Source organism: Fusarium verticillioides, chromosome 3, assembly GCF_000149555.1.
Source record: "Fusarium verticillioides 7600 chromosome 3, whole genome shotgun sequence".
In the NCBI taxonomy this organism is placed as follows: domain Eukaryota; kingdom Fungi; phylum Ascomycota; class Sordariomycetes; order Hypocreales; family Nectriaceae; genus Fusarium; species Fusarium verticillioides.
In genome coordinates, this window is record NC_031677.1 from 2,658,377 (window position 1) to 2,680,212 (window position 21,836).

The following is a 21,836-nucleotide window of genomic DNA, read 5'->3' on the forward strand; positions in this document are numbered from 1 at the left end:
GTCGTTAGTATCTGAAAACTTGGGGACCGCCGTAGCCTTGAAGATCAGAAAGCTACAGTTTCGTGACCATCCTTTCAGTTCCGGGGCGTGCAACCGATTGCCCCTCAGCACGGCAAATCATAGCAAATCGCCATGGCGTCAACATCACAGTTCATTGGGCTTGCAAAGTCACTGCCCGCACCACTGCAGCGCTTCTTTGCCCGCTATCCTCCCGCTGCCATCCTCCCCGAAAACACCCCAAAGACCCGGTACCAAGAGGAGAGGCCGAACCCCTTCCGCTTCTACAAGCACCCAGTGACTGGCAAATGGCAAGATCCTGTCTACTCGCAGCGCCGCCAGGCTGAGCTGGTCAAGATGGCCCGTGAGAACGGCGTCGAGGATCTGCTGCCAGAAACACGAAAGGGCACCGAGTACAAGTTGGCTCACCGGGTTGAGCATGGTCTGAGAGTCAAGGGTACTGGTGTAGGACAGAAGGTCAAGGGCCATATTCACGAACGACATATGATTGCAAAGTAAGTGAAGAGCCCCATCATGGCCACCACAGCTGTACTGGCTGGCTATGTGTTGTCATGGGCCCAGAACAACATTGACTGACTGTACTGCAGGATGGAGACAAGAAGAAAGGCCATGCTGGATATGCCCAGTCTTATCAAGCGCTGGAAGAGGGTAAGAATAAAGATGACCGCCTTGATCGTCCAGGGAAGCATGTGTTGCTAACTACATCAACAGGTGGGCAAATACGGTTGGACCAAGTTCCCCAAATAAACAACAAGAAGAGAGATGGAATGACTGCTTTGCCGCGCCCTATTCATTCACCATGTATTTTTATGTACAACAATATCAGCGACCGTCTTGTCGAGAACCATTGTGCATCCAAGATCCAGCCTCCCTTCCGTGAATCACAGGCCACCCAACCACCACTGCCTCTGGAGGTTCTGGGACATGGACTCCCTACTTGTACACCAACTAACATTAAGTTAATATGGCTCTCATTTCTCCACGTAAACCAAGGTACCTAGATAGATATCTACTATTTCACCATGGCTCCATCCCATACCGTTGGCGCGCATCACGTGATATCGAACGCTGAAGCCTTCAGGCCTTTAGTTGTCCAGATCTCTCACTTGACAAACAAGCATCTGTATAACTCGGCCCCATAGCATGACCTCTTCACAGGCTGCAGTCACCTCGCCAGAAGTGGCAACACATTACCAAGTCCTCAACCTCACGCCCACGCTACTCGACACACAGCATGATTCTACACCCCTCATAAAGCGCGCCTATCACCGGGCCCTCCTCCGTAACCACCCAGACAAGGTCAAAAATTCAGATCCATCCTCTGTTTGCTTCACAGTCGACCAAATCACAGCTGCTCTCAACACTCTTTCCGACCCTTCCTGTCGGGCAGCTTACGACGCCGTTCTGCGGGTGTCTCGTCCAAGCGAGAAGAGGGATGGCTCTTTTCAGACTGGCGTGGAAAATGTTGACCTAGATGATCTGGCATTTGATGAGGATCAGGAATGCTGGTACCGCCCTTGCCGCTGTGGGAATGAGCACAGCTATGAGTTTTGTGAAGCAGACTTGGAAGAAGTGAGTGACGAGGGGGAGCTTGTGGTTGGTTGTCTTGACTGTAGTTTGTGGCTTCGAGTTCACTTTGCCGTTATTGAGGAGGAACAACAATCTCATCCTTCAAATAAAACTTTGAAAGATAAGACTTGACTCTGCGGCGTTCTCATAAGCAGATTACGGTTGAACCAACCATGACAGAGAGTGCTCTTATCTGCATATATCTTGCCGAGGGCATAAACTAACCATGCCAGGATCCATGATCCAAGAACCCGGCCTACAATCAAACAAGATACCTTGTACCATAACATAGTATTGTTCCTTGCGAGCCAAAACAAAAACAAAGAAGAAGAAAAACCCATGTCGTTTTCTTTAACTGCGTCATCACTAGTCATATATTTCGTGTATTGAAAGTAATTTTAGTATTTTTATTGTCCAGACGGCCAACGCATTAACAGTTTAAGAGCAGAACGTAAAAGTGTTCTGTTAGACTCGCCTTGCCAGCCCGTTGGTGAAAAAGTCAGCCCTTTCCATGGCCATTGTCTGTACTGAAACGATGCCGAAGCTCTTGATCAAAAACGAGGTCTTCCGTCCACACTCCGTAGACACCAGCCCACCTGACACCTGTATAGACAAATCACTAGTCGACTCCTTACTCGGCCTTAGGCTCCTCGGCCGGGGCAGCTGGCTCCTCGGTGGCGGCCGCAGGTGCATCCTCCTTGGGAGCCTCGGCCTGACCAGCAGCGGAGGTCTCGGCCTCGGAGGAGGTCCAGAGGGTCTGTCATTAAGTTAGCTGTCGTCGAAGAGGTGAAAATGAGCAATCAGGAAACTCACAAGATTGTCGCGGAGCAGTTGCATGATCAGTGTAGAGTCCTTGTAGCTCTCCTCACTCAAGGTATCGAGCTCTGTGAATTCCGTGTCAGTATAATGTTGGCCAATGGAAAGTAGTCGCGAGTCGTACCAGCAATAGCGTCGTCAAATGCCTGCTTGGCCAAGTGGCAAGCCTGGTCAGGGGCGTTGAGGATTTCGTAGTAGAAAACTGAAAAGTTAAGGGCAAGACCCAAACGGATAGGGTGAGTGGGAGGAAGCTCAGTCTGGGCAACTTCAGTAGCAGCCTTGTAGGCCTCGAGGGACTTGTCGGCAGAGTCCTTGCGGCGGTCACCGATGGCGAACTCGGCAAGGTAACGGTGGTAGTCGCCCTTCCTGCAAGACTGGTCAATAAAAGTATGCGACAGGATGTGGTGAGTTGGCGCCTACATCTTGTGGTAGAAAACCTTGGACTCGCCAGATTTGGCAGAGGGAATAAGGTGCTGGTCGAGAACCTCGAGAATGTCGTCGCAGATTTTGGCAAGCTCGGCCTCAATCTTCTGTCGGTACTCCTTGATAAGGGTAACCTGAGAAGAGTTGCCCTTCGACTCCTCCTTCTGCTCGATAGAGGTGACTATGCGCCAGGAGGCACGGCGGGCGCCAATGACGTTCTTGTAGGCAACGGAGAGAAGGTTTCGCTCCTCGACAGTGAGATCTCGATCCTCACCGGCGACAATCTTCATGTTCTCAACCATCTCTACAATGGGCGCGCGCCCCATACGTTAGCGCGCGGTTGACATATTGTGTTGAGTCCTAGAACATACCCTCATATCGCTCAGCCTGCTCGGCGAGCTTGGCAAGGTAGACGGCATCTTCGTGACCCATTTTGTTGATGTTTGGTGACTGTGTTCAAGGACAGTTAGTAAAGGGGGATGGTCAAGTTTGTCAAATGAAGTAAATAAAGCGATATGTGCAGACACAGGGAGGTAGGCACAAAGAGAGTGATAGTGGATTCGAACGCCGCAAGCTCGTGTATGCGTTGGAGAAAGCGACGATGATGGAATGATGAAGGAAGCTTCGAAGTGGGCGAGGGGCGATAAGTCGATGGTTTTAGACGATACAGGGAGAGGCAGTTGCGCGCCTAGTGCGTGGCTAGAGCGGCGGCGACGACTCGGTGAGGCTCCCCGCTCTTAGGCCTGTCAGTGGCGGAGGGGTTTCTGAGACGACGGCCTCCTGAGATGGGCGACAAGCAACAAGGAGCACCGCACAGTAACTAAACGACCGGTAGCCTCGAAATAAGGTGTTTTTGTCGTTGGCAGTACAGATAAGGCGGCTATCGCTTAAACGTGGTGGTAAAGGCGCCCGGATATCCCAAGGGGGATAATGGGTGCGTGTTCGTTTCGGTCTGAGGGGGGGGGGGCAATGACGACAGAGAGGAGGGGTGGTGGAAGGGCACAACGAAACACAAACGACAAGAAGAAGACGAGAGAGCCGCCACAGGATATGGTGATGGTTGTTGTTCACAAGTAGAAGGGTTGAGCTGGGCAGAAGTGTAGATACGTACCTTGAGTCGTGGGAATTTATAGTAGCTTAAGGTATTGGTTAAGGGAAAGCGAATAAACAAAATTCGGCTGAGAGGAGCTTCAGTTGAAGGAGTTGGCAGATGGCGAATGGGGCCAGGAGAAAGAGAAGAGAGATGAAAAAAAGAAGTGGTTTTGTTTTGCGGGACGAGTTGAGTTGAGAGAGCCAGTTGTACCTTATTAGACGGGGGAGTTATTGTCAAGTTATTGGTTGGGGGTGACGAAAGCGCGAGAGATATCGAGGAAGGGGCACCTCTGGGCAGTGACTGTCAGTGCCAGCTGCCAGCAGCCGAGCGGGCAGTCAGCCCCATATACTGGTACGTACCCCCACCCAATAGGTTGTCACCCACCTGCCATGGTGATCCGTTGAAACTGGCTGGGCCTTGGAACTTCAGTGGATCCCCAACAATGGACAATCGCTCTTCTCATTCATGCTTAAAAGCTCATTAGATTAACGATTACAAGTTGCCAAACGAAACGGGCCCTATGGAGGCCTCGCATTGATAGGTGTTGGGTCTTGGACTTTGCCATCCTTACTACCACATTGTCTCCCTATGTAATTCGTCTACTGGACAGTCACGCTTTACTTTTCAGCTTAGGTGGTCCCATAGAAATGTCCATGTTTCTTTTGAGTTGGCATCTCGACGTTAAGAACTATGTTCATTTTGACCTTGATATCTGGCCGACAAAAGCCGTTAACAATAGCGGAAAGGCACGTCAACGGCTAAGGAACGGGCACGTTAAACAAGGCGACTTTACTTCCGTAGCAAAGGAAAAGTAAAAGGAAGAAGAAATGAGGGGTCCATGGTGTCAAGTGTCATCATCGTCATCATGCGACCCGACCTGATTGCTTCTTTTGCCTTGCTAGTCGGGCTGTTGGTGTGCTTGGAGCAGGCACAGAAGTGCCGACACGAGACTTGGGTTGTGTGTGAGACAGGAACGGCAATCTCAATGCTGCTGGTCAGATTCATCATTCTCATATGGGAACACGAAGAAGGTCTCGCTATCAAGTCAGTCGATCGTTGCTCTGCAGTGAATACATCTCGCCTCGAACGCCTATATCGCCTCAGTCTTACAAATCCGCTAGACAGCTAGCATTGCACTTTATTACTCCGACAAAGTCGAGGCACACGATTTCCTTGATGAGTAGTCTAGGGTACTAAGTCATATAACTACTAGAGTATACGAATGACTGGTATGTATATTGGCAGAGCACATCTGCCCGGGTTATACTTGGATTGAGTATATTTATGTTGTTTTGACACTTTATGTACCTGATTAACTGACGTCGTTATCCAAAACATCCAATACAACTTCCACCGCCTGCCAGAGTTGTCCCGAAATTCGCGAGGTCTACATGCTAATAACTCAATCAGTTACTAGAACAACTGTACGGTACCTATTTTAGTACCTACCTACTCTGGTACTGTGTACCTTGCGAGTAGCATGTATGTACATAGAATAAAACCCGATAAAACCCCCCCACCTGATGAGAGCTCTGATGTCATGCATTGGCTTTGGTGTATCGTACATATGTGATGCGCCATCCATCCCTGAGGCACCTACTTGGTTAGTAAGTAAGGTAGGTAGGTAGCTTGTGAAGGTTGAGTATCGAATACAAGGAACCCCCCGAGCTTCATACCAGTAAAATCCCGATAAAACAAAGTGCTACTTTGTGCAATCTAGGGTAGTTTTTATGCCTGACCAGGCACCCTAGAGCTATATCCTGGTCCCTGGCTGGCTCAATTCTGTTGTCTCGTAGGCTGAAAGATCATGACCCAGATCCGAGCTTGCAGGCGGAGCTGGCCGGGATTTACCGCTAGGCCGGCTATGATTGTTAACCCTGTACTTGACTTTACCAGCCCGTCATGTGCTAGCATCAGGTATCGGCCTAAGGCGACCATGACATTCTACCCTTGGCCTGAGCTCGTCGTCAGATCATGGTCGACTCTTTCACCAGCAACCCTCCAACGTCATCGGCTACAAAACAAAGCACATCTCCAATCCTTCCTTGTCACTTGCAAGCCAAGACAAAAAACCAAAACCTCAACGCCAGCATGCTTCGCACAACCTTCCGCCAGACAGCCGCCTTCCGGCCTGTTCGATGCTTCTCTACCACACCTCGCGTCATGACTGAGGGAGCTACTGGCTCAGTCCGTCCCACTGGTGGTTCCGGGTGAGTTCTCAGTCTACGGCCCAATTGACATGGCGATTGAAGCATTCTGACATTTGTCATTCTCTAGTGATGCCTTCCAGCGACGGGAGAAGGCTAGCGAGGATTACGCTATCCGCCAGCGCGAGAAGGAGAAGCTGATCGAGCTGAAGAAGAAGCTCCAGGAGCAGCAGCAGCACCTTGACCGGCTCTCCAAGCACATGTAAGCTACCCATATACCATCCGTGCAGTTGACGGGCCCGAGTTGAGCATACCTCTAACTTCAATTCTCCTTCAGCGACGAGATCACCCGTGAGCAGGGCGGCGAGAAGAACTAAACAACTCATACCTCGGATTACCGGATAACCCCCGGCAAAGACTGCGGGGAGAAACCATCAGCTTTGAGTGAGGTTCAATCCCACTCACCAAGATCGATGGATGTACATTTATCAATTGGGGGAATTCGACCTGACTTGAAATTGCACTTTTCCAGTGCTTGTCTTTTTCCATAGTCTTAAGGTAAACTAGTGTACAAGAACAACCACGCATTTGCACTTCTCAACATTGGATTCCCAGATGGTGCCAGTATCCTTGTTACTCGGAACTGAGCTCTACTGCACGTCTTCTCTCTGTGTTCGTGTCTGATACAGAATTACCCGAATTCCTTGCCTAAAACTCCAAGCCAATAATCATTACTCCTCCTCATCGTCGACCCATGTAAGAGCGATAAAAGCTCTCTGCCGCATCGTTATCAGAACCAGCATAATGACTTCCTAGGTTGCTGCTCGATTTCTGAGCAGCCGCAACCTTGGCTTGCAGCGATGAGGCATTAGCATCAATCCACTGCAATTGTGTAAGGTGACCATTCAGGACCCGAACAATCTGGCTCAGCTGTATACTGGGTTAGCAAACCTTACCCAGGGTGATAAAAATGGAATGTAACTTACAGGGTCCTCAGGTTTAGCACCCTTATTCAGTGTCCCTGAGATGTCATTGATTTCCTTGACCATCTTGGAGAGATCGCGCGACTTTTCATCCAATTGTTGCGTCAGCTTCTCCGCAAGCTTGTAGGTACGTTCTCGTTCCTGGTCAGGGCCAGCTAGCTGCTCGCCAGGACCAAGCTGTTTCGCAAACATATCCTGAACCTCAGACTCATATCGGTCCAACCAAGCCTCGAGCTCATCTTGTTGGCTTTCCACAGCAGCAAGTTGTCGCTCAATTTCATGGCTGGCTCGTTCAGCCTCGAATGTATCCAAGTACAACTTCTGGATCTTCTCGCCGTTATCCACGAGGCTTCTGTCCCAGGTCGACACAGTGGTGGCTTGCTCCTTGAATTCCTTCTGGTACTTGGAGAGATCAGATGCCCAACGTGTGACAATGTCCTCCATGGTTTTATTCTTGAGTCGCGCCATCTTGGATGTTGGGCCAGTTGTGGAAGCGCCTAGTGCCCCAGGGGTGGCACTGGGAGTCGCAGACTTAGCTGCATCCTTGCTGGCATCTGTTGTAGGCTTCGCACCAAACAGGCCGCTAGCAGCAGCAGGAGTTGAGCCAGCCGCAGGGGCAGCAGTTGTTGTTGCAGCAGTTGTTGCAGTTGTGGTAGCTGCAGAACCGGCTGGCTGGCTGGATGCAGGTGCTCCGAACAGGCCACCGACGGGCTTCAAAGTAGACGACTCAGTAGATGGCTTGGGTGCGCCGCCAAAAAGACTACCAGCGCTTGTTGAAGTTGTGGTTGGTGCTGCTGTAGAAGTTGTAGTCGTTGCAGGTTTGTTTCCAAACAATCCTCCAGCTGTTGTTGTGGCAGAAGCGCCTGAGGCAGCAGAAGTTGTTGCGCCGCCGCCGAAAAGGCCACTCGCCGATGTCGAGCCTGGAATTGTAGTTGCTGGAGCTGCAGGTTTGGCACCGAATAAGGAGGCCGTGGAGCTGGCAGGGGCTGTGCTTCCGGCTTGCGAAGCCGCAGCCGGCTGAGCCCCTTCAGTCTTTGCACCAAACAGGCTTCCGGCCGCGGGAGTAGACGCTGAAGCCGGCTTCGCTCCGAAAAGACCCCCGGTAGGAGCAGCGCTTCCGGACTGCGCACCCCCGAAGAGACCACTGGCTGATGCAGCTGCAGTAGTGCTGGGTTGGGCAGAAGGAGCGGACGTGCTTGCAGGTTTCGCTCCGCCGAATAAACTTGAGGTTCCGCTGGATGCTTGTGCGCCTGTATTTCCAAATAATCCACCAGTAGGCTTCGCAGAGTCGGCGGGTGGTGCCCCTGCTGGAGTCGTAGATGGCAAAGCGAAAGTTGGTTTAGCGGGAGTTGCGGCCCCAGAGGCAGCATTTCCGAAAAGGTTTGTGGGTGCAGAAGAAGTGGTAGCTGTCGCTGCCTGGTTGACATTATTCTGGCCGAACAGACCAGCGCCACTACTAGTGGTAGAAGAGCTGCCACCGCCGAAGAGGCCAGTGGCAGGCTTGCTTGCATTGTTCCCATTGTTTCCAAAAAGTCCTGAAGACGCAGGGGCCGTTGAATTGCTGGCACCACCACCGAACAATCCACCGCTAGAAGGGGCTGAAGTAGCCGCTGGCGTGGTAGACGAGGCACCCCCAAAAAGACCACCCGTCGCTGGAGTTGTAGAGCCACCAGCACCGAAGACACCGCCAGAAGAGGGAGTGGTAGAAGTGTTGGCCGTGTTTGCGCCGCCGCCGAAGAGATTGCTGGCGGGCTTCGGCGCCGAGGCACCGCTTTGTTGACCAAACATAGTGGTTGCGCTGCTGGTCGGTGTTGTGGTGTTGCTGGCAGAGCCACCAATCGAGCCAAATGAAAAGCTAGGAGTTCCTGTAGCTGCTCCAAAAAGGCTGCCCGAAGCTGGCGCAGTAGAAGTCGTGTTGTTGGGCGCGCTGGAAGAGCTTGCGTTTCCGAAGCTGAACGACATCTTGGGAGCTGAAGGCCGAGATCAGCTTGCTCGAATTGGGGAATTTATCGGTCGAGAGTACCTGACCCCGTCTAGAGGAGTATCGAGACGTCGAAGAAGAAGATTCCCAGTAGTCGAAAGCAGGACCCGGGATGATGACTCCGTGAGTCGAAACGGGAAGATTGTGGTCGTTGATGGCAACGGATGTGTTGGAGGCGGCTGGTCCGCATACCTAGTATTTGGGAGCTTTTTTTGTGGAGACGCGTCCTGAGATGAGCATTTACCGCTTGCTGCACCGTGTCCGCGCTAGGTTACTTCTGTGACCGCTTTGCTCTATACTCTCTCTACGTTATAAACGGTATTTGGATTAGGTTCTCAGTTTGGCCGTATCTTCGGATCTTGATAAAGACAAAGTATCAACAATTATAACAGGTGAATTAGAACCACAGAGCTTTGGGGTACGACACCCACGCGTGAAAATATAACACAAGCCATGAGCTACGCTGCCTTCGTGTAGCGTTCTGGTCGTAAACATTCAGTATGTTGTGAAATATTCCGAATTGAAGATGCTGTATATGTATGATAGAGGAGTCTTTAAGTTGAGATCAGTTGGCTTATAACTATGATAGGAAGCACAATGGAAGATGTGGGACCGTCTGAATGGGGCAATAGGCTAATACTGTATTATGATTTATGTAGGTGTGTTGAACATGGTAAGCATTGTGCCTCAGCTTCATCATCAGCTGCAGATTAAGGATAGACAATAGATCTTGTGGCCAAGTTTGACAATGAACTGCTTAACAGTGGAGGTAATAGTCATCATCTCGATTTTCCCCATCCATGCTACCTAAATGCGCCTAAACAGTAGGTAAGGTACCTAGGTAGGTAGGTACTTAGTGGGCAGGCCTGTAGCAAAGAAGGTTACGAGCATCGAAAATCACTGATTGCATCGTCCCTTTCAAGTCTCATGCAGTACGGTGACCATGTCGTGTTCTAGACTATAAGGGTGATGCAGCAGGGATAACTAGAGCCGCCCAACCGAGTTAAGGAAATGGAAAGGCCACCAGTGCTGGTAGTACCACGCACGTGATAGTTGTCCACTTGAGCTTGACCATAAGGTAAGGTAGTAAGTAGTTCCTAGTAATTACCTGCTAACCTTAGGTGAGGTAGCTTCTCGCGACCTGCTGGACGGAAACGACCTCTTTTCTTGTTCTATTCGTACCTATCATATTCTACCTAATAAATTTCGTTGCTGGAACTAGCATTGAGTCGTTCTGCGCGCCAGCCCTCCTTTAACGGCAGCCGTATTACACTTTACCGCCCTCTCCTCAGCACCTCAGGCTCCCCCAATACCGCGTTAAAGCCATTAAGCCTGCCCAGCTGTTAGCCCTGTGTTCCTTGAACCCCACGCCGACTATCAATTCCGCATGTTCTAGATCTCGCGACACCACTTCCATCCAACTCTCGTCATCATGACAGACGCCGAGAAGCTTGAGCTTCCCAAGGGCGCTCCTGTTGAGGACCCTGGAGCCCACGAACTTGGTATGATGGCACCGGTTTTCCGACAATCGGCCACCCTTGCTGACATGTTGTAGCTGAGGAGTCTGAATCCGACGACCAGTTTACCGATGCGGCATCTGGCGCGGGAAGTCCCAAGATTAGTTCACCAATTCCAAAGACTCGAGTCGAGAAGGTCGACGATCAGCCATCACACGGCGAGGTCCCGGGAACTGAAGCATACGAGATGCGGGGGCAGGATGCTCAGCCTGACGAGATTGCGATTGCTCCAGAGACGGGCGCATCTCAAAATGCTCCCTCTACCCCCGAAATCAAAGCGCCCACGACCATCGTAGAGGAGGCTCCTGGGCCTAGAAGCCGATCGCACTCAATTCAATATGAGGAGAGGCGCAAAGCAGATGCTTCTCCGGACATTCTCGTGGATTCTGATGGTCAGGTCAGGGAGATTCAAGGCGAGAGCGCACATGTTGACAGCAATTCTGGTACGGGAGTAGCAAAGTCCTAAAATCCAAAAGAATGATCATTGACCACTGAGACTCGCCCGCGTAGATAATTCAAGACCGTCACCCGATACTGCAGACTCGAAATTCCAGGAAGATGGACATTCTGAAAGCCCTCGTGCCATAGCTACTTCTTTACGAGATGCTGACGATGACGATGGCGATGACGAACCACAACAAGATAATGATGGCGACGACGATTTCGGCGACGACTTTGATGATTTCGAGGAGGGTAATGAGGACGATGACTTCGATGACTTTGAAGATGGCTTCCAGGAAGCAGAGACACCAGCGCCCACTGCCACACAGGCTTCGCAGCAATCAACATTACCATTCGTGAGATATATCTACGTTATGCCCCTTTTACTTCGCTAACCATTGTGAATCTAGTCCATACCCGATTTTGAAGGACTTGATCCAGAAGCAGTCGTATCTGCTTTAGAGCCTTTCCTCGCTAATCTATACCCCCCAGAAGAACTCGATCTTCCCACATTCCCACCTCTCTCCAAGGACTCGGTGTTTTTCACAGCAAGGTCTGCATCTCTCTGGTCACAACTGGTAGCGCCACCTCCTCTCGCACCCCCTGATTGGATCCGCTCTCGCACACGCCGCCTCTTTCTCGTGTCACTCGGTGTTCCCGTCGACCTCGACGAGATCCTCCCAGCCTCTAAGCAGAAGAAACTCGTCCTCCCCTCTCTCAACGTCCCTTCATTATCGCCTAGAACGTCCACAGATTCCCGGTCTGTATCTAGGTTACGGCAAGGCGAAGGTAACAATTCATCTACATCAGTTGATACCCAAGGAAAGCCATCAGCCTCGACAAGAAAGCGGCGCGGGCCTCCACCACAACCCGAACTGGACCTCGTGGCTGCTCGTCATTTGTGCCAAACAACAGATGAAGCGCTTGATGGTATGACTGATGAGGAACTAAAAGCGCACGTAGCCAAACTGGAAGGTTTGCAGGAAGCGGCCAAGGAAGCATTGGAATATTGGAAGAAGAGAACCGACGAAAAGATTGGCGATCGAGAAGCATTCGAAGGCGTCATAGAAAACTTGGTCAAGCACGCGCGCAAAACGCGCAAATAGATATTGCATATACTCATGCGTTTAGTCATGAAATCTCTTCATTTCGTGCTATGAGCGTTTGGCTAAAACTTTTTGGGTCTCCTTGTGAGGTTGGTGTTACCTCGACGCGTTCACAGCGTAACTACATTTCTCATCCACTAGTCACAGCCACATGTTCTTTATCGCTCGTGGCATGGACTCATCTAGCTCCTCTTTATTTTTTCGTCTCCATGCTCTCCTATAAAAGACCACCAAACACCAGGCCCCCCTCCAGCGCCAACTGTCTACTCAAAATGCCTTCAGAGGCTTTGCCTCTGCAATTGGGCGTTCTTGAGCTCTTCATGTGATGTAGCCGGGAAATCATGCGAAAAAGCTGCTAAGTTGTTCATTGGTCCAGGTGGAAAGTCTAAGCAGTACTGGGCTCAAGGGTCACACCACTATAATGGAGGTCAGTCAAATTATTCTGTAATAGGGGGTGACTCATGTATGTGGAAACTTACGCAGCAATGGTAGCCCAACCAATGAGACGCCAATGCTTCTCAATACGTCTGCTCAGAGCAACCTTTTCGCCGATATTGGTACAGGCAGGGCTGGTCAGGACAAGCTTAGCAGCGTCGTTCTTGATGGCAGCAACCTTGGCGCCAGTGGAGGTAGAGCCAATGTTGACCATGATAACCTCGTTCTTAGCGAGCTTAGCAACCTTAGCTTGTTTACCATCGGCGGTCCTCACACCAAGCAGGCGGCGGAGAAGGTAGAAGTTGACCTCGATCTCACTGTAGATCTCGGGAAGGCGGCCCTTGAGACCCAAGACGAAACCGACTAGACGATCGGCTCGGCACAGAGTAGGATCGATTCGGGTGCCGACACCGATAAGACCACCGGGTACGGCGTACTTGAGGTCGTTGGCTTCGGAGTTAAGCGAGACGACTCGACTGAAAATGGGTGTGCACTTGAGGGCACCGCTATCGTCTCGGGAGACAATACCAGGTCGGATCTCAATCTCATCACCAAGCTTGACAACACCGTGGAGAATAGAACCACCGGCGACACCACCCTTGAGGTCATCGATCTCGGAACCAGGCTTGTTGACGTCGAATGATCGAATGACGATCATATGAGGATCTATGCTGAAGTCTCTGGGAGGAACGGGAATGGTGTTGACAATGGCCTCGTTGACGGCATCGATATTGAACTTGAGCTGGGCAGAGATGGGAATGACTGGGGACTTGCCGGCGACAGTTCCTCGGATGAACTTGAGGATGGATTGGTAGTGCTGCTGCGCAGCCTCTTCTCGCATAAGATCGACCTTGTTCTGCAGAATGATGATCTTGTCGAGCTTCATAATCTCAATAGCAGCCAAGTGCTCGGATGTTTGGGGCTGAGGGCAAGATTCGTTACCAGCGATGAGAAGGAGAGCGGCGTCCATGACGGCAGCGCCTGACAACATGGTGCTCATGAGAATATCGTGACCAGGGCAATCGACGAATCTGTAGACATCAGCCATTATTCCGTACACGAGCTTGAATTAAGCATCAACTTACGAGACGTGTCGCAATAGCCTGTAAGTACCGCCACAGCCATCTCTCTCACAAGGAGGATCAACTTCCTTCTCACTCTTGTAACTGCGGTAGCATCCAGGGCGAGGGCATGCTTGGTTGTCGCATTTGTAGATCTTGGCGTTGGCATAGCCCAACTTGATTGTGATGTTGCGGATGAGTTCGTTCTTAAAACGAACCGTTTGGACACCAGAGATAGCCTTGACGACGGTGGACTTTCCGTGAGCTACATGGCCAATGGTACCAATGTTGATAGTAGCTTGACGGGCAATAATCTCGGGCGTCAAGGGGGTCAGGCTCGCAACATCGAGATCTTTAGGGTCGGTTTGTGGGGGCAGAGGAGGTCTTTGAGTCGCGGGCGCTGCGATAGCTGGGTTGGATTTCTTGAGAGCCGACTTGAGGGGCTTCTCGTCGCCAGCCTCGTTGTGGCCGACAGACTCGCCGGAGTCAGACTCGGACTCGATGTCGTCGTATTTGGGGTCGCCGCTGGCAGACATGATGAAGGCGGGGCAATTCGGACGGTATTTCAGAAGTGGTTTTTTGATCGTAGAGTGGTTTTTTGGTCGTAGAGTAGCGGGAGATCGGTTTCGAGTGAGGAAATCGGTCGGCTGGATCAGTAGAAAATTGCAATCCTATGTTCGAAGGTCTCACGAGTGGTTCTCCAGGTTGCGGGTCGTAGAGAGCCGAGATTTTGGGTATTTCGCCTTGATGATGGCAAAATTCCTCGTGTGCAGTCTCTCGAGATGGCTATGACTCTTACGCTAAGCCTAATTGGGAACGATAGAGCGATAAGGATCTGGTGCCCCTCCTCGGGTGAGCTTCGGCCAAAGTACCTAACCCAAATGGAAGTGTCCAACCCCGCTACCCACTCTATGATAGCACAGAAGGTTCCAGGTAGTGAAGAATTCATACAATAAGATATCTAACCTAGGGACCTTGTGCAAAGGTGAGTAGTGTGTTGCGTCATGATTTGGCATTGATCGGTGTTGTACGGCTACTTTTCTTTTAAGCGATCATATACGTCTAATAAGAGGCGGGCATTGTCAATCATGTGAATTATTATTTCGTGCTCATCATAGTTAGGCCTTGCCAAAGCGGATTACAGAGTATCATCACGGCAATAGTATGGTATCAGGACAAGCTAGCAGCCTTCAAGGTGTCTCATGGCTTCCGAATGAATATTGCCTAGGTATCAAGACTTAATTCGTCTCTAATCCTCCTCTTTCCTTTCCCATCGGATCAATCGGCCTATATATACAGGCTCTCTTGCTTTGTGAAAGGGACCTCCCGAAGGTCAACGAACAAATCAGGAACCAAAAGATCATTATTGTCAGCCGCTTTCAATTAATGAGAAGCTTATCGATATAAATATGTTAACAACTATATACTACATCTGGGTTTAGGAGTAGATTATATACTCTAGTAGGTAGGGTAGCAATGATATTTAGACAGTTTCTAGGTAGTTGATCACGTGCCATGAGTTTAGATTTCCCCTAACTACCTAGGTACTAACCTCAGGCGCCAAGATGAAGGGGAGCAGGTAATATTGATTGTATCAGCCAGCCTTCTTGGATCATCAAACATTCAAGTCAAGAACGCTGAGTTTCTCAAGATGGCGAGAGACTTCTATGGGAATTGCTGCATAATTGGCAAAAACTTCTCAAGTCATGCTTACATATGACATGGGGCTTGATGCTATCTTTATCAACTCGTGTATCCCGAATCATCACTGACCTTCCTAGAAAGCCTTTACATGTAACCTCGGATGGGGATATAGCTTGTTGTGTTCATGGTGCCTCACTGCTACAGCACAGCCATGAGCGACCATGACTGCATTCTGCATCTTGGACAAATTTCCGGATACCGTGTGCAACCAACTACCAACTCGACCAATGCCTTGGGTCTGAAAAGTCACTCATTCGGCTGCCAAGATGGATAAAGACTCTGGCCACCTGAGGTGCACAGGAAAATGCATGCATTTGCTTGAAATAAAGCTTCGGTAAGCTTGGATGGACCGAGCCACCCTGACAGATGCTCTTAGATTCTTGATGCAACATCCTCGGTGGGCCACACCCCAAGCTCATCAAGCATGGATCTCAGCATATCGAAACAAAACTCGTTTGTTGCCGCCGAAGCCTGCAGGTGGCTGGATGGCCATCTGGCTCATCACGGCTCTCACAGTGCTGATTGGTCATACGGAGGTGAAGATGTGAAGCGCCTGCAGGCAGCAGCCTATCAGACCGGCAGATCAACGTTCAGGGTCCAAAGAGCGGTTGCCTGGCACAACCAATAGGACAACAAGGATGTCCTCTATCAAAGATCCACAATTCAACACCATGTCCTTTAACCGCTGGGCAACTTCTGCCATCCAGTGATATTGCTCAGCAAGGGCAATCGACATGAGGGACTTGGAGACTTGCCCAGGGACTTGCCCAGGTACCATGCAAAAGATGTCCCGGACAATTCCAGCCGAATATGGTTGTTTCAATGGGACAATTGCCTTGTTGGTGTCTCGAGGGTCATGGGAGGACTGGGTACCCTGTCTGCACAATACATACAGTACCGCTTCACATAACACCGCAGCTTTTCCAAATCTCTCTTGTGATCCCCTCTCTATTTTCATCCCGCCCGTGATTCTGAATTATCCAAGACTACAGAGCACTCAGAGTTCATACCTATATTGGTATTACGAACCTCAGCAACACAAAGTTCTCAATTCCTGATTACCACTGACAAAACCAGGCCCGCGCAGTTTGACCTCACATCACAATCACTTGGGCGTCTAAATCCAAACCGAGTCACTTAGCGGGCGCCTGGCATCTGCCTATCACAAGTCTTGCTGCTATCCGCTCTTCTCTCTGGTAAGGCCATCCTCTGTTACTATTCTCGGCATCCCCCTCTCTCATGCCCTGTCCCGTTGTTGGCCTTTTAATGGTGTCGAATGGGAGTGCTGGTTCCCTATGTTGCCGCCAACCTCAAAACTCGCCATTTCCCACTCGAGTCCGCCAGGCCGGACCTCTCTCCCAATCCTTTGATAGCTGGTCTCTCTGTTCTTTTGCAATTTGCTCTGTTCTATTGCGGTTGTGAGCTTGGACTGCGTCGAAGCTCTTATCCATACACTTGCACATCTTTCTGTTGATATATCTTTCCTCTCACACATTCACCTGTTATAAACATGGCTGGCCCAGGTTCGTCTCTGATCCGAGGGAGAGAGCTGACGACGATCAACGACCATGATGCTGACTGACGATACTCTAGAAGATAGGAGGCGGCCTGCCGCACTCAACCTCGCTTCAGCACGACCTGGTACCTCGGACTCCTCATCCTCAGACGGCTCTCTGAAACCCCGAACTCCTCGATTTGCTGAGGCTACTTCGGTTCACTCTCCCGTCGAGGCTCGGTCCCCCTTTGCCGACCCCGAGAAGTCGCACGTTGCTCAACCTCAACCCGCAGACGTTGGTTTTGGCTACATCGGCCAGCGAGAATCCATTCCCGTCCCAATGACTCCCAAGACGCCACTCAAGAGTGCCATGAAGGTGCCAGGGACGCCTGCTCATCTCAAGAATCCCTTGAGCCCAACATTTCGGGAGGAAGATATCCTGGAGAAGCGCGAGGCGTCAACTGACAAGGAGCAAGCGCGCGATGTGGTATGTAACTCCGCCATAACAACTGACTCTGTGACATCCCACTTACACTTTGACAGAAAATCAAGGCCCGAGTCCGCTTGGCCAAGTTCGCTCTCCGTGGTGTTAACTTTAGCTGCTCTCTTATTATCCTTGCCATGCTTTCTGCTTCATTTACAATCTTTAACGCTACCAAAGCTTTGCCTGATCAAAGCAAGATGCCTTCATGGGCCAAGAACACCAGCGCCTGGCCCCAGAAACTTGTTCTTGCCATGGCATGCGTGTCTCTTGTCGCTTGCATTGTTGTTTTTATCTCCTATTGTCGAGGTGGTCATCGACGTGCCGAGAAAGTCGGGACCTACTATACCATGTTCGCCATAGGCTGGGTAAGTCACAAATCTTGTGGGCTTGGCTTAAGCCAGCACTGACTTGATATAGTTCATTCTTGCCTTGATTCTATGGGTTGTCACAGCTGTCATTTTCCAGAACTCAAAGAACAACAGTGGAAACCAGGATATGTGGGGTTGGTCTTGTGTTAACAACCATCGATCTGAAGTCTTCGGTGAGAAAGTCGACTATGCTCTTGTTTGCCGTCTTCAGAACTGGGCCATGATCTGCATCATCATCGAGGTGGTCATCGAGGTTCTCTGCATTCTCCTCTACAGCGTTGTCTTCTATCGTTACTACACAAAGCGACGCCTTTTCAAGTCTATGGACATGCGAGACCGCGCTCGATCCGACCTCTACCTCGCCCAGCTCCGCAGCCAGTCTGCTCCAAACACTCCCGGCTTCGGCCCCAAGTCCCCCGCTCTCAGCGCCTATGCCATGTCTCCCCGTCACCCTCCCGCTGCTTATCGAAACCTGTCCGACATCAGCGAGAACCCCACTACCTTCACGCCTGGTACCCAATTTGCGGAGCCCAAGTCTCAATTTGCTGCCCAGGAGACTGGTTTCAAGCTTCAGGCTCCTCCTATGAAGGCCCCTTCTGCTACTCCCAAGCTACATCAATCTGCCTTCACACCCACTGAGGCTTCACCTCCTGCCATCCCCACTGTCCAAGTCTCGCAACACGGGCCTGTGAGCACTGATGAACCCACTTATGAGGCTGTCCCTATCCCTGGTGCCTATGCTGGCCAGGCTGTCAGGAGTCCACCTCCTACGCAGACTCATTTTGGTCAGGGCTACTAGATAGTGTTGACTTTTCCCCGAAAAGACAAAAATGCAGGTTTGATTAATTTGTTTGTTCTGGCTCAGCGAGCCTCAGCCGTGTTCTTTAGGTCATGGCTTGTTTGAGTTTATATATCATGGGGCGGCGATACCACACGGCGTTATGATGGGCAGATCCAAGATTTGACTCGGGTGCACTTATCTTTGACTTTTCCTTTGTTTCGCTCTCCTCAAAGATAGCAGGAGTCGTATATAGCTTACTGTAATTTGGGCAGGGATGTACATTCGAGCATCAGAGGGTGATGAACACGATGGGATAACGAGCTATACACAATACTTTCGTTTACGAGGGCTTTGCAGGCTATCGGGTTAGATACTTTATTTAATCATCAAATTAGTATCTAGTTTGTCGACGATACAGTGACCTTCAGAAGATAGCTTTCTTCAGATTGTTAAAACGCCGTAGGTCTAGACTTCTATCACTTCAGGATTGGGTGAAGAAATAGGAATTGTGGATGTCGACATGTTATTAGATCACAATTCAGGTACATCCTATCCAGTCACTCGGCATTTGTCTTCACGCAAAATCTGGTCAAAATCTTGAAATATAAAAAGAAAAGCATTCATCATGATAACGACACCCTAAATAACAGAGACAAAAAGCAGGTTAAAAAAACCGTTGCATTACTTTTGGTAGCCCCCGATGCACCCCCCAAAGGTATTAAGGGCGCAAAGGACTGCCCCGAAGCCTTTTGCCATGCGGCCAAGTCGAAGTTCTGACCTCCTCCCCGGCGGTCACCTTCCGGACCGGCGGCAGCTCGTATGGAAAGGCCTGCCGACCTTCCAGCGCGGTACTCTAGAAACGAGATCTATCAACAACTGCCACAAGAGATTTCTCCGTAAGCTCCTCCCAAAGATGTCAAGCTGCCCTGTATCGTCCACTCATAAATAGCTGACGAGGCAGCCTGGTAACGGATATTGGAAGACCCGTGTTGCTTTTTTCAAATTTTTTTTAGATTGAACTTAGATGAGGTCGGCAACGTTCATGGGCATCTCCTCAATCTGGGTGCTGTAGAACTGCTCAATCTCGCGCATCATGCGGACGTCCTCAGCGGTGACGAAGTTGATGGCAACTCCCTTTCGGCCGAAACGACCACCACGACCAATTCGGTGAATGTAGTTCTCACGGTTGGCAGGGAGATCATAGTTGATGACCAGGGAAACCTGTTGGACATCGATACCACGGGCCAAGAGATCAGTGGCGATCAGGACACGAGAAGAGCCAGATCGGAACTCCTTCATGATCAGGTCACGCTGAGCCTGGTCCATGTCACCATGCATGGCGGAGACGGTGAAATCGCGAGCAGTGAGCTTGTCGGTGAGCCAGTCAACCTTTCTGCGGGTGTTGCAGAAAATAACAGCTTGGGTAATGGTGACAGTCTCGTACAAATCGGAGAGGGTGTCCAACTTCCACTCCTCCTTTTCAACGGCAATATAGAACTGCTTGATACCCTCCAGGGTAAGCTCGTCCTTCTTGACCAAGATGCGGACGGGGTCACGCATGAACTTTGTAGTGACCTCAAGAACGTCCTGGGGCATGGTAGCAGAGAGAAGGACAACTTGGGTGGACTGGGGGAGAAGCTGAAAGATATCGTAGATCTGCTCGGTGAAACCGCGCTGAGATAATGTTAGCATTTGGGTCTCAAAGGTGAGAAATTGTTGTGTTCCTTACAGAAAGCATTTCATCAGCCTCGTCGAGAACGAACATCTTCATGCTGTCGGTCTTGAGGAAACGGCGCTGGATCATGTCCTGAACACGACCGGGAGTGCCGACAACAACCTGAGGGCCGTCCTGAAGGGCCTTCATATCCTCACGGACACTGGTACCACCGATACAAGCGTGGCACTCGATTTGCATGAAATCTCCGATGGCAACAACGACCTTCTGGATCTGCTGAGCAAGCTCACGGGTAGGAGCAAGGATCAGAGCCTGGCACTGCTTAACATTGGTGTCGATCTTCTGGAGAACAGAGATGGAGAAGGTGGCGGTCTTTCCAGTACCGGACTGGGCCTGAGCGATGACATCGTGACCCTTGATAACGGGCATGATAGCACGCTGCTGGATAGCAGAAGGACGCTCGAAACCGTAGGCATAGACTAGAGATTATTGTGAGCGGCATGCGAGGGATTTGTTGAGGTGTGGGAGACACTTACCACCTCGGAGGAGCTCAGACTTGAGGTTCATGTCATCGAAGGAGTCGACGGTCTCATCGTAGTTGGACTCGATCTGTCCTGTAAGGCATGTGTGGTCAGCAAGTCTGTTGATGATACGAGTGGCTTGCTCTCATCGCATGAGAGCGCTCAGGAACTCAAGCGCATCGTGAAGCCTATGGCAGCGTGAAGGACGCAATAACTCACCCTCGGGGACATCCTCAAGACCCTTGTCAGCCATATTTGCGGTTGAGGCTCTGGGAAATCTAGATCAAGCACAGCTCGATCTAGGGTTGATAAATCGCGGGGTGACGGAAGCGAAAAAAGAGGGCAGAACTTCTACTCGAGAAGACTGCGCCGTTGTGTCGTTTGGTTGAAAAGAAAGCTAGTATCGACTAGGATCAGGAGTCTCGTGAGATTGACGAGAATCGACAAGAACCTAGGATGGGGATGGTTATTTGTGTTGTTTCCTTTGGATGGAGTATGAAGGAGAAGAGGAAAAAAAAGTCGAATGAGGGGCGGTCGTGGAGGCAGTATATTTTTTTCATTGCTGCCCACCCGCTTACCTCAATAGAGGCACTGGCCAATGATAGAAGCCCTTAGCGGGGCATCGGGATTAGGGTACATTTGGTTTGGTGTCTCTGCCTTGCATTGGCAGGGCACTCACCAGTCACAGGTCACCTAGCCATCAGTCTACCGTCTACAGCACGGTACAGCTGTACGGCGAGTAATTTTTTCCCTCTTCACTTTGACTTTTCTATCAACGAAAGAAGTTTTTTTTTTTCTACTTGCCTCACGTCCACCACCCACCTATGATAGATAGCACGGGGCTGCAGCCATCCCACTATGCCCCGCCCCTCGCTAGAACCTTGAAAAAAAAAAACATGCCCCTCCTCCACCCACGGATCATCGCCCGCCACCTACAACGCTGCTTTGTGATGTTTCCAATGACTGATAGACTGATTGTAGCCTGCCTGTGTGTGGCATGTGCCATGTCATTGTTCTCAACTTCAATGAGAAGCTTGCCATAGATTGAACCATCCATACCTACCCAAGGTGCTAAGGTCCTGACCTAAGGTGTTTACACATGATGACCACCTAGTGTTTTTAAGGTGCAGGGAACGGGAAAAAAGGATGTGGGTGACTCCTACTTCTGTTCACATTTCCTGTTGCAAATGCACTATCACAATTATAATCCAAAACTGT

General features: G+C 50.5%; 9 protein-coding genes across 15 annotated transcripts; 5 read left to right on the top strand and 4 right to left on the bottom strand.

Moving 5' to 3' along the window:
* Positions 1 to 132: 132 nt before the first annotated feature.
* On the top strand, positions 133 to 765 carry FVEG_05138 (hypothetical protein; the record flags this gene model as incomplete). The annotated part of the gene is made up of 3 exons (XM_018893208.1): positions 133 to 512; positions 606 to 666; positions 730 to 765. 3 exons carry the CDS (start codon positions 133 to 135, stop codon positions 763 to 765), a joined length of 477 nt encoding a protein of 158 aa, XP_018750035.1.
* A 361-nt stretch (positions 766 to 1,126) lies between these two features.
* FVEG_15600 (diphthamide biosynthesis protein 4) lies at positions 1,127 to 1,957 on the top strand. The gene has a single exon (XM_018904776.1). It carries the CDS (start codon positions 1,162 to 1,164, stop codon positions 1,717 to 1,719), a length of 558 nt encoding a protein of 185 aa, XP_018750036.1. The 5' UTR covers positions 1,127 to 1,161; the 3' UTR covers positions 1,720 to 1,957.
* FVEG_05139 (14-3-3 family protein) lies at positions 1,860 to 4,906 on the bottom strand. 2 transcript variants are annotated; one of them, XM_018893210.1, is made up of 6 exons: positions 3,938 to 4,906; positions 3,198 to 3,276; positions 2,824 to 3,130; positions 2,528 to 2,769; positions 2,401 to 2,471; positions 1,860 to 2,344 (listed from the first exon to the last, which is right to left on the bottom strand). In XM_018893210.1, the coding sequence occupies exons 2-6, from the start codon at positions 3,256 to 3,258 to the stop codon at positions 2,219 to 2,221; spliced, it is 807 nt and encodes a 268-aa protein (XP_018750038.1). In that variant the 5' UTR covers positions 3,259 to 3,276; positions 3,938 to 4,906; the 3' UTR covers positions 1,860 to 2,218. The 2 variants fall into 2 exon arrangements, with proteins under 2 accessions (XP_018750038.1, XP_018750037.1); XM_018893209.1 differs by having other exon boundaries at positions 3,198 to 4,906.
* On the top strand, positions 4,367 to 6,669 carry FVEG_05140 (hypothetical protein). The gene is made up of 3 exons (XM_018893211.1): positions 4,367 to 6,129; positions 6,197 to 6,328; positions 6,404 to 6,669. Exons 1-3 carry the CDS (start codon positions 5,894 to 5,896, stop codon positions 6,441 to 6,443), a joined length of 408 nt encoding a protein of 135 aa, XP_018750039.1. The 5' UTR covers positions 4,367 to 5,893; the 3' UTR covers positions 6,444 to 6,669.
* On the bottom strand, positions 6,467 to 9,211 carry FVEG_05141 (hypothetical protein). Of its 2 annotated transcripts, XM_018893213.1 has the most exons (3): positions 9,073 to 9,211; positions 7,053 to 9,019; positions 6,516 to 6,996 (listed from the first exon to the last, which is right to left on the bottom strand). In XM_018893213.1, the coding sequence occupies exons 2-3, from the start codon at positions 9,009 to 9,011 to the stop codon at positions 6,808 to 6,810; spliced, it is 2,148 nt and encodes a 715-aa protein (XP_018750041.1). In that variant the 5' UTR covers positions 9,012 to 9,019; positions 9,073 to 9,211; the 3' UTR covers positions 6,516 to 6,807. The 2 variants fall into 2 exon arrangements, with proteins under 2 accessions (XP_018750040.1, XP_018750041.1); XM_018893212.1 differs by having other exon boundaries at positions 6,467 to 6,996; positions 7,053 to 9,211.
* Positions 9,212 to 10,057: 846 nt separating this feature from the next.
* Positions 10,058 to 14,279, top strand: FVEG_05142 (hypothetical protein). Of its 2 annotated transcripts, XM_018893214.1 has the most exons (6): positions 10,058 to 10,108; positions 10,157 to 10,532; positions 10,586 to 10,990; positions 11,058 to 11,344; positions 11,399 to 12,521; positions 12,587 to 14,279. In XM_018893214.1, exons 2-5 carry the CDS (start codon positions 10,463 to 10,465, stop codon positions 12,092 to 12,094), a joined length of 1,458 nt encoding a protein of 485 aa, XP_018750042.1. In that variant the 5' UTR covers positions 10,058 to 10,108; positions 10,157 to 10,462; the 3' UTR covers positions 12,095 to 12,521; positions 12,587 to 14,279. The 2 variants fall into 2 exon arrangements, with proteins under 2 accessions (XP_018750042.1, XP_018750043.1); XM_018893215.1 differs by lacking the exon at positions 10,058 to 10,108 and having other exon boundaries at positions 10,123 to 10,532.
* FVEG_05143 (eukaryotic translation initiation factor 2 subunit gamma) lies at positions 11,212 to 14,349 on the bottom strand. Its single transcript, XM_018893216.1, has 3 exons — positions 13,615 to 14,349; positions 12,574 to 13,560; positions 11,212 to 12,510 (listed from the first exon to the last, which is right to left on the bottom strand). The coding sequence occupies exons 1-3, from the start codon at positions 14,124 to 14,126 to the stop codon at positions 12,480 to 12,482; spliced, it is 1,530 nt and encodes a 509-aa protein (XP_018750044.1). The 5' UTR covers positions 14,127 to 14,349; the 3' UTR covers positions 11,212 to 12,479.
* A 1,363-nt stretch (positions 14,350 to 15,712) lies between these two features.
* On the top strand, positions 15,713 to 18,936 carry FVEG_05144 (hypothetical protein). 4 transcript variants are annotated; one of them, XM_018893219.1, is made up of 5 exons: positions 15,713 to 16,312; positions 16,372 to 16,490; positions 16,888 to 17,276; positions 17,333 to 17,638; positions 17,691 to 18,936. In XM_018893219.1, the coding sequence occupies exons 3-5, from the start codon at positions 17,130 to 17,132 to the stop codon at positions 18,438 to 18,440; spliced, it is 1,203 nt and encodes a 400-aa protein (XP_018750047.1). In that variant the 5' UTR covers positions 15,713 to 16,312; positions 16,372 to 16,490; positions 16,888 to 17,129; the 3' UTR covers positions 18,441 to 18,936. The 4 variants fall into 4 exon arrangements, with proteins under 4 accessions (XP_018750047.1, XP_018750048.1, XP_018750046.1 ...); XM_018893220.1 differs by having other exon boundaries at positions 16,000 to 16,490; XM_018893218.1 differs by lacking the exons at positions 15,713 to 16,312; positions 16,372 to 16,490 and adding an exon at positions 16,499 to 16,817.
* Positions 18,830 to 21,306, bottom strand: FVEG_05145 (ATP-dependent RNA helicase eIF4A). The gene is made up of 4 exons (XM_018893221.1): positions 20,838 to 21,306; positions 20,634 to 20,711; positions 20,152 to 20,576; positions 18,830 to 20,096 (listed from the first exon to the last, which is right to left on the bottom strand). The coding sequence occupies exons 1-4, from the start codon at positions 20,869 to 20,871 to the stop codon at positions 19,443 to 19,445; spliced, it is 1,191 nt and encodes a 396-aa protein (XP_018750049.1). The 5' UTR covers positions 20,872 to 21,306; the 3' UTR covers positions 18,830 to 19,442.
* Positions 21,307 to 21,836: the final 530 nt, after the last annotated feature.

Coding starts and splice junctions, on each gene's coding strand:
- FVEG_05142 (XM_018893214.1), top strand. CDS start 10,463: ATGACAGACGCCGAGAAGCTTGAGCTTCCCAAGGGCGCTCCTGTTGAG. Junction 10,533..10,585: donor CCCTGGAGCCCACGAACTTG/GTATGATGGCAC, acceptor GACATGTTGTAG/CTGAGGAGTCTGAATCCGAC. Junction 10,991..11,057: donor ACATGTTGACAGCAATTCTG/GTACGGGAGTAG, acceptor TCGCCCGCGTAG/ATAATTCAAGACCGTCACCC.
- FVEG_05140 (XM_018893211.1), top strand. CDS start 5,894: ATGGTCGACTCTTTCACCAGCAACCCTCCAACGTCATCGGCTACAAAA. Junction 6,130..6,196: donor CGTCCCACTGGTGGTTCCGG/GTGAGTTCTCAG, acceptor GTCATTCTCTAG/TGATGCCTTCCAGCGACGGG. Junction 6,329..6,403: donor GACCGGCTCTCCAAGCACAT/GTAAGCTACCCA, acceptor ATTCTCCTTCAG/CGACGAGATCACCCGTGAGC.
- FVEG_15600 (XM_018904776.1), top strand. CDS start 1,162: ATGACCTCTTCACAGGCTGCAGTCACCTCGCCAGAAGTGGCAACACAT.
- FVEG_05144 (XM_018893217.1), top strand. CDS start 16,863: ATGATGCTGACTGACGATACTCTAGAAGATAGGAGGCGGCCTGCCGCA. Junction 17,277..17,332: donor AGGAGCAAGCGCGCGATGTG/GTATGTAACTCC, acceptor ACACTTTGACAG/AAAATCAAGGCCCGAGTCCG. Junction 17,639..17,690: donor CCATGTTCGCCATAGGCTGG/GTAAGTCACAAA, acceptor GACTTGATATAG/TTCATTCTTGCCTTGATTCT.
- FVEG_05141 (XM_018893212.1), bottom strand. CDS start 9,011: ATGTCGTTCAGCTTCGGAAACGCAAGCTCTTCCAGCGCGCCCAACAAC. Junction 6,997..7,052: donor GTGCTAAACCTGAGGACCCT/GTAAGTTACATT, acceptor CCCAGTATACAG/CTGAGCCAGATTGTTCGGGT.
- FVEG_05145 (XM_018893221.1), bottom strand. CDS start 20,871: ATGGCTGACAAGGGTCTTGAGGATGTCCCCGAGG. Junction 20,577..20,633: donor GTCTGAGCTCCTCCGAGGTG/GTAAGTGTCTCC, acceptor AATAATCTCTAG/TCTATGCCTACGGTTTCGAG. Junction 20,097..20,151: donor AGGCTGATGAAATGCTTTCT/GTAAGGAACACA, acceptor ACATTATCTCAG/CGCGGTTTCACCGAGCAGAT.
- FVEG_05143 (XM_018893216.1), bottom strand. CDS start 14,126: ATGTCTGCCAGCGGCGACCCCAAATACGACGACATCGAGTCCGAGTCT. Junction 13,561..13,614: donor AGGCTATTGCGACACGTCTC/GTAAGTTGATGC, acceptor TGATGTCTACAG/ATTCGTCGATTGCCCTGGTC. Junction 12,511..12,573: donor GGTTGGGCTACCATTGCTGC/GTAAGTTTCCAC, acceptor CCTCCATTATAG/TGGTGTGACCCTTGAGCCCA.
- FVEG_05139 (XM_018893210.1), bottom strand. CDS start 3,258: ATGGGTCACGAAGATGCCGTCTACCTTGCCAAGCTCGCCGAGCAGGCT. Junction 2,472..2,527: donor ATTTGACGACGCTATTGCTG/GTACGACTCGCG, acceptor CGGAATTCACAG/AGCTCGATACCTTGAGTGAG. Junction 2,345..2,400: donor AACTGCTCCGCGACAATCTT/GTGAGTTTCCTG, acceptor ACTTAATGACAG/ACCCTCTGGACCTCCTCCGA.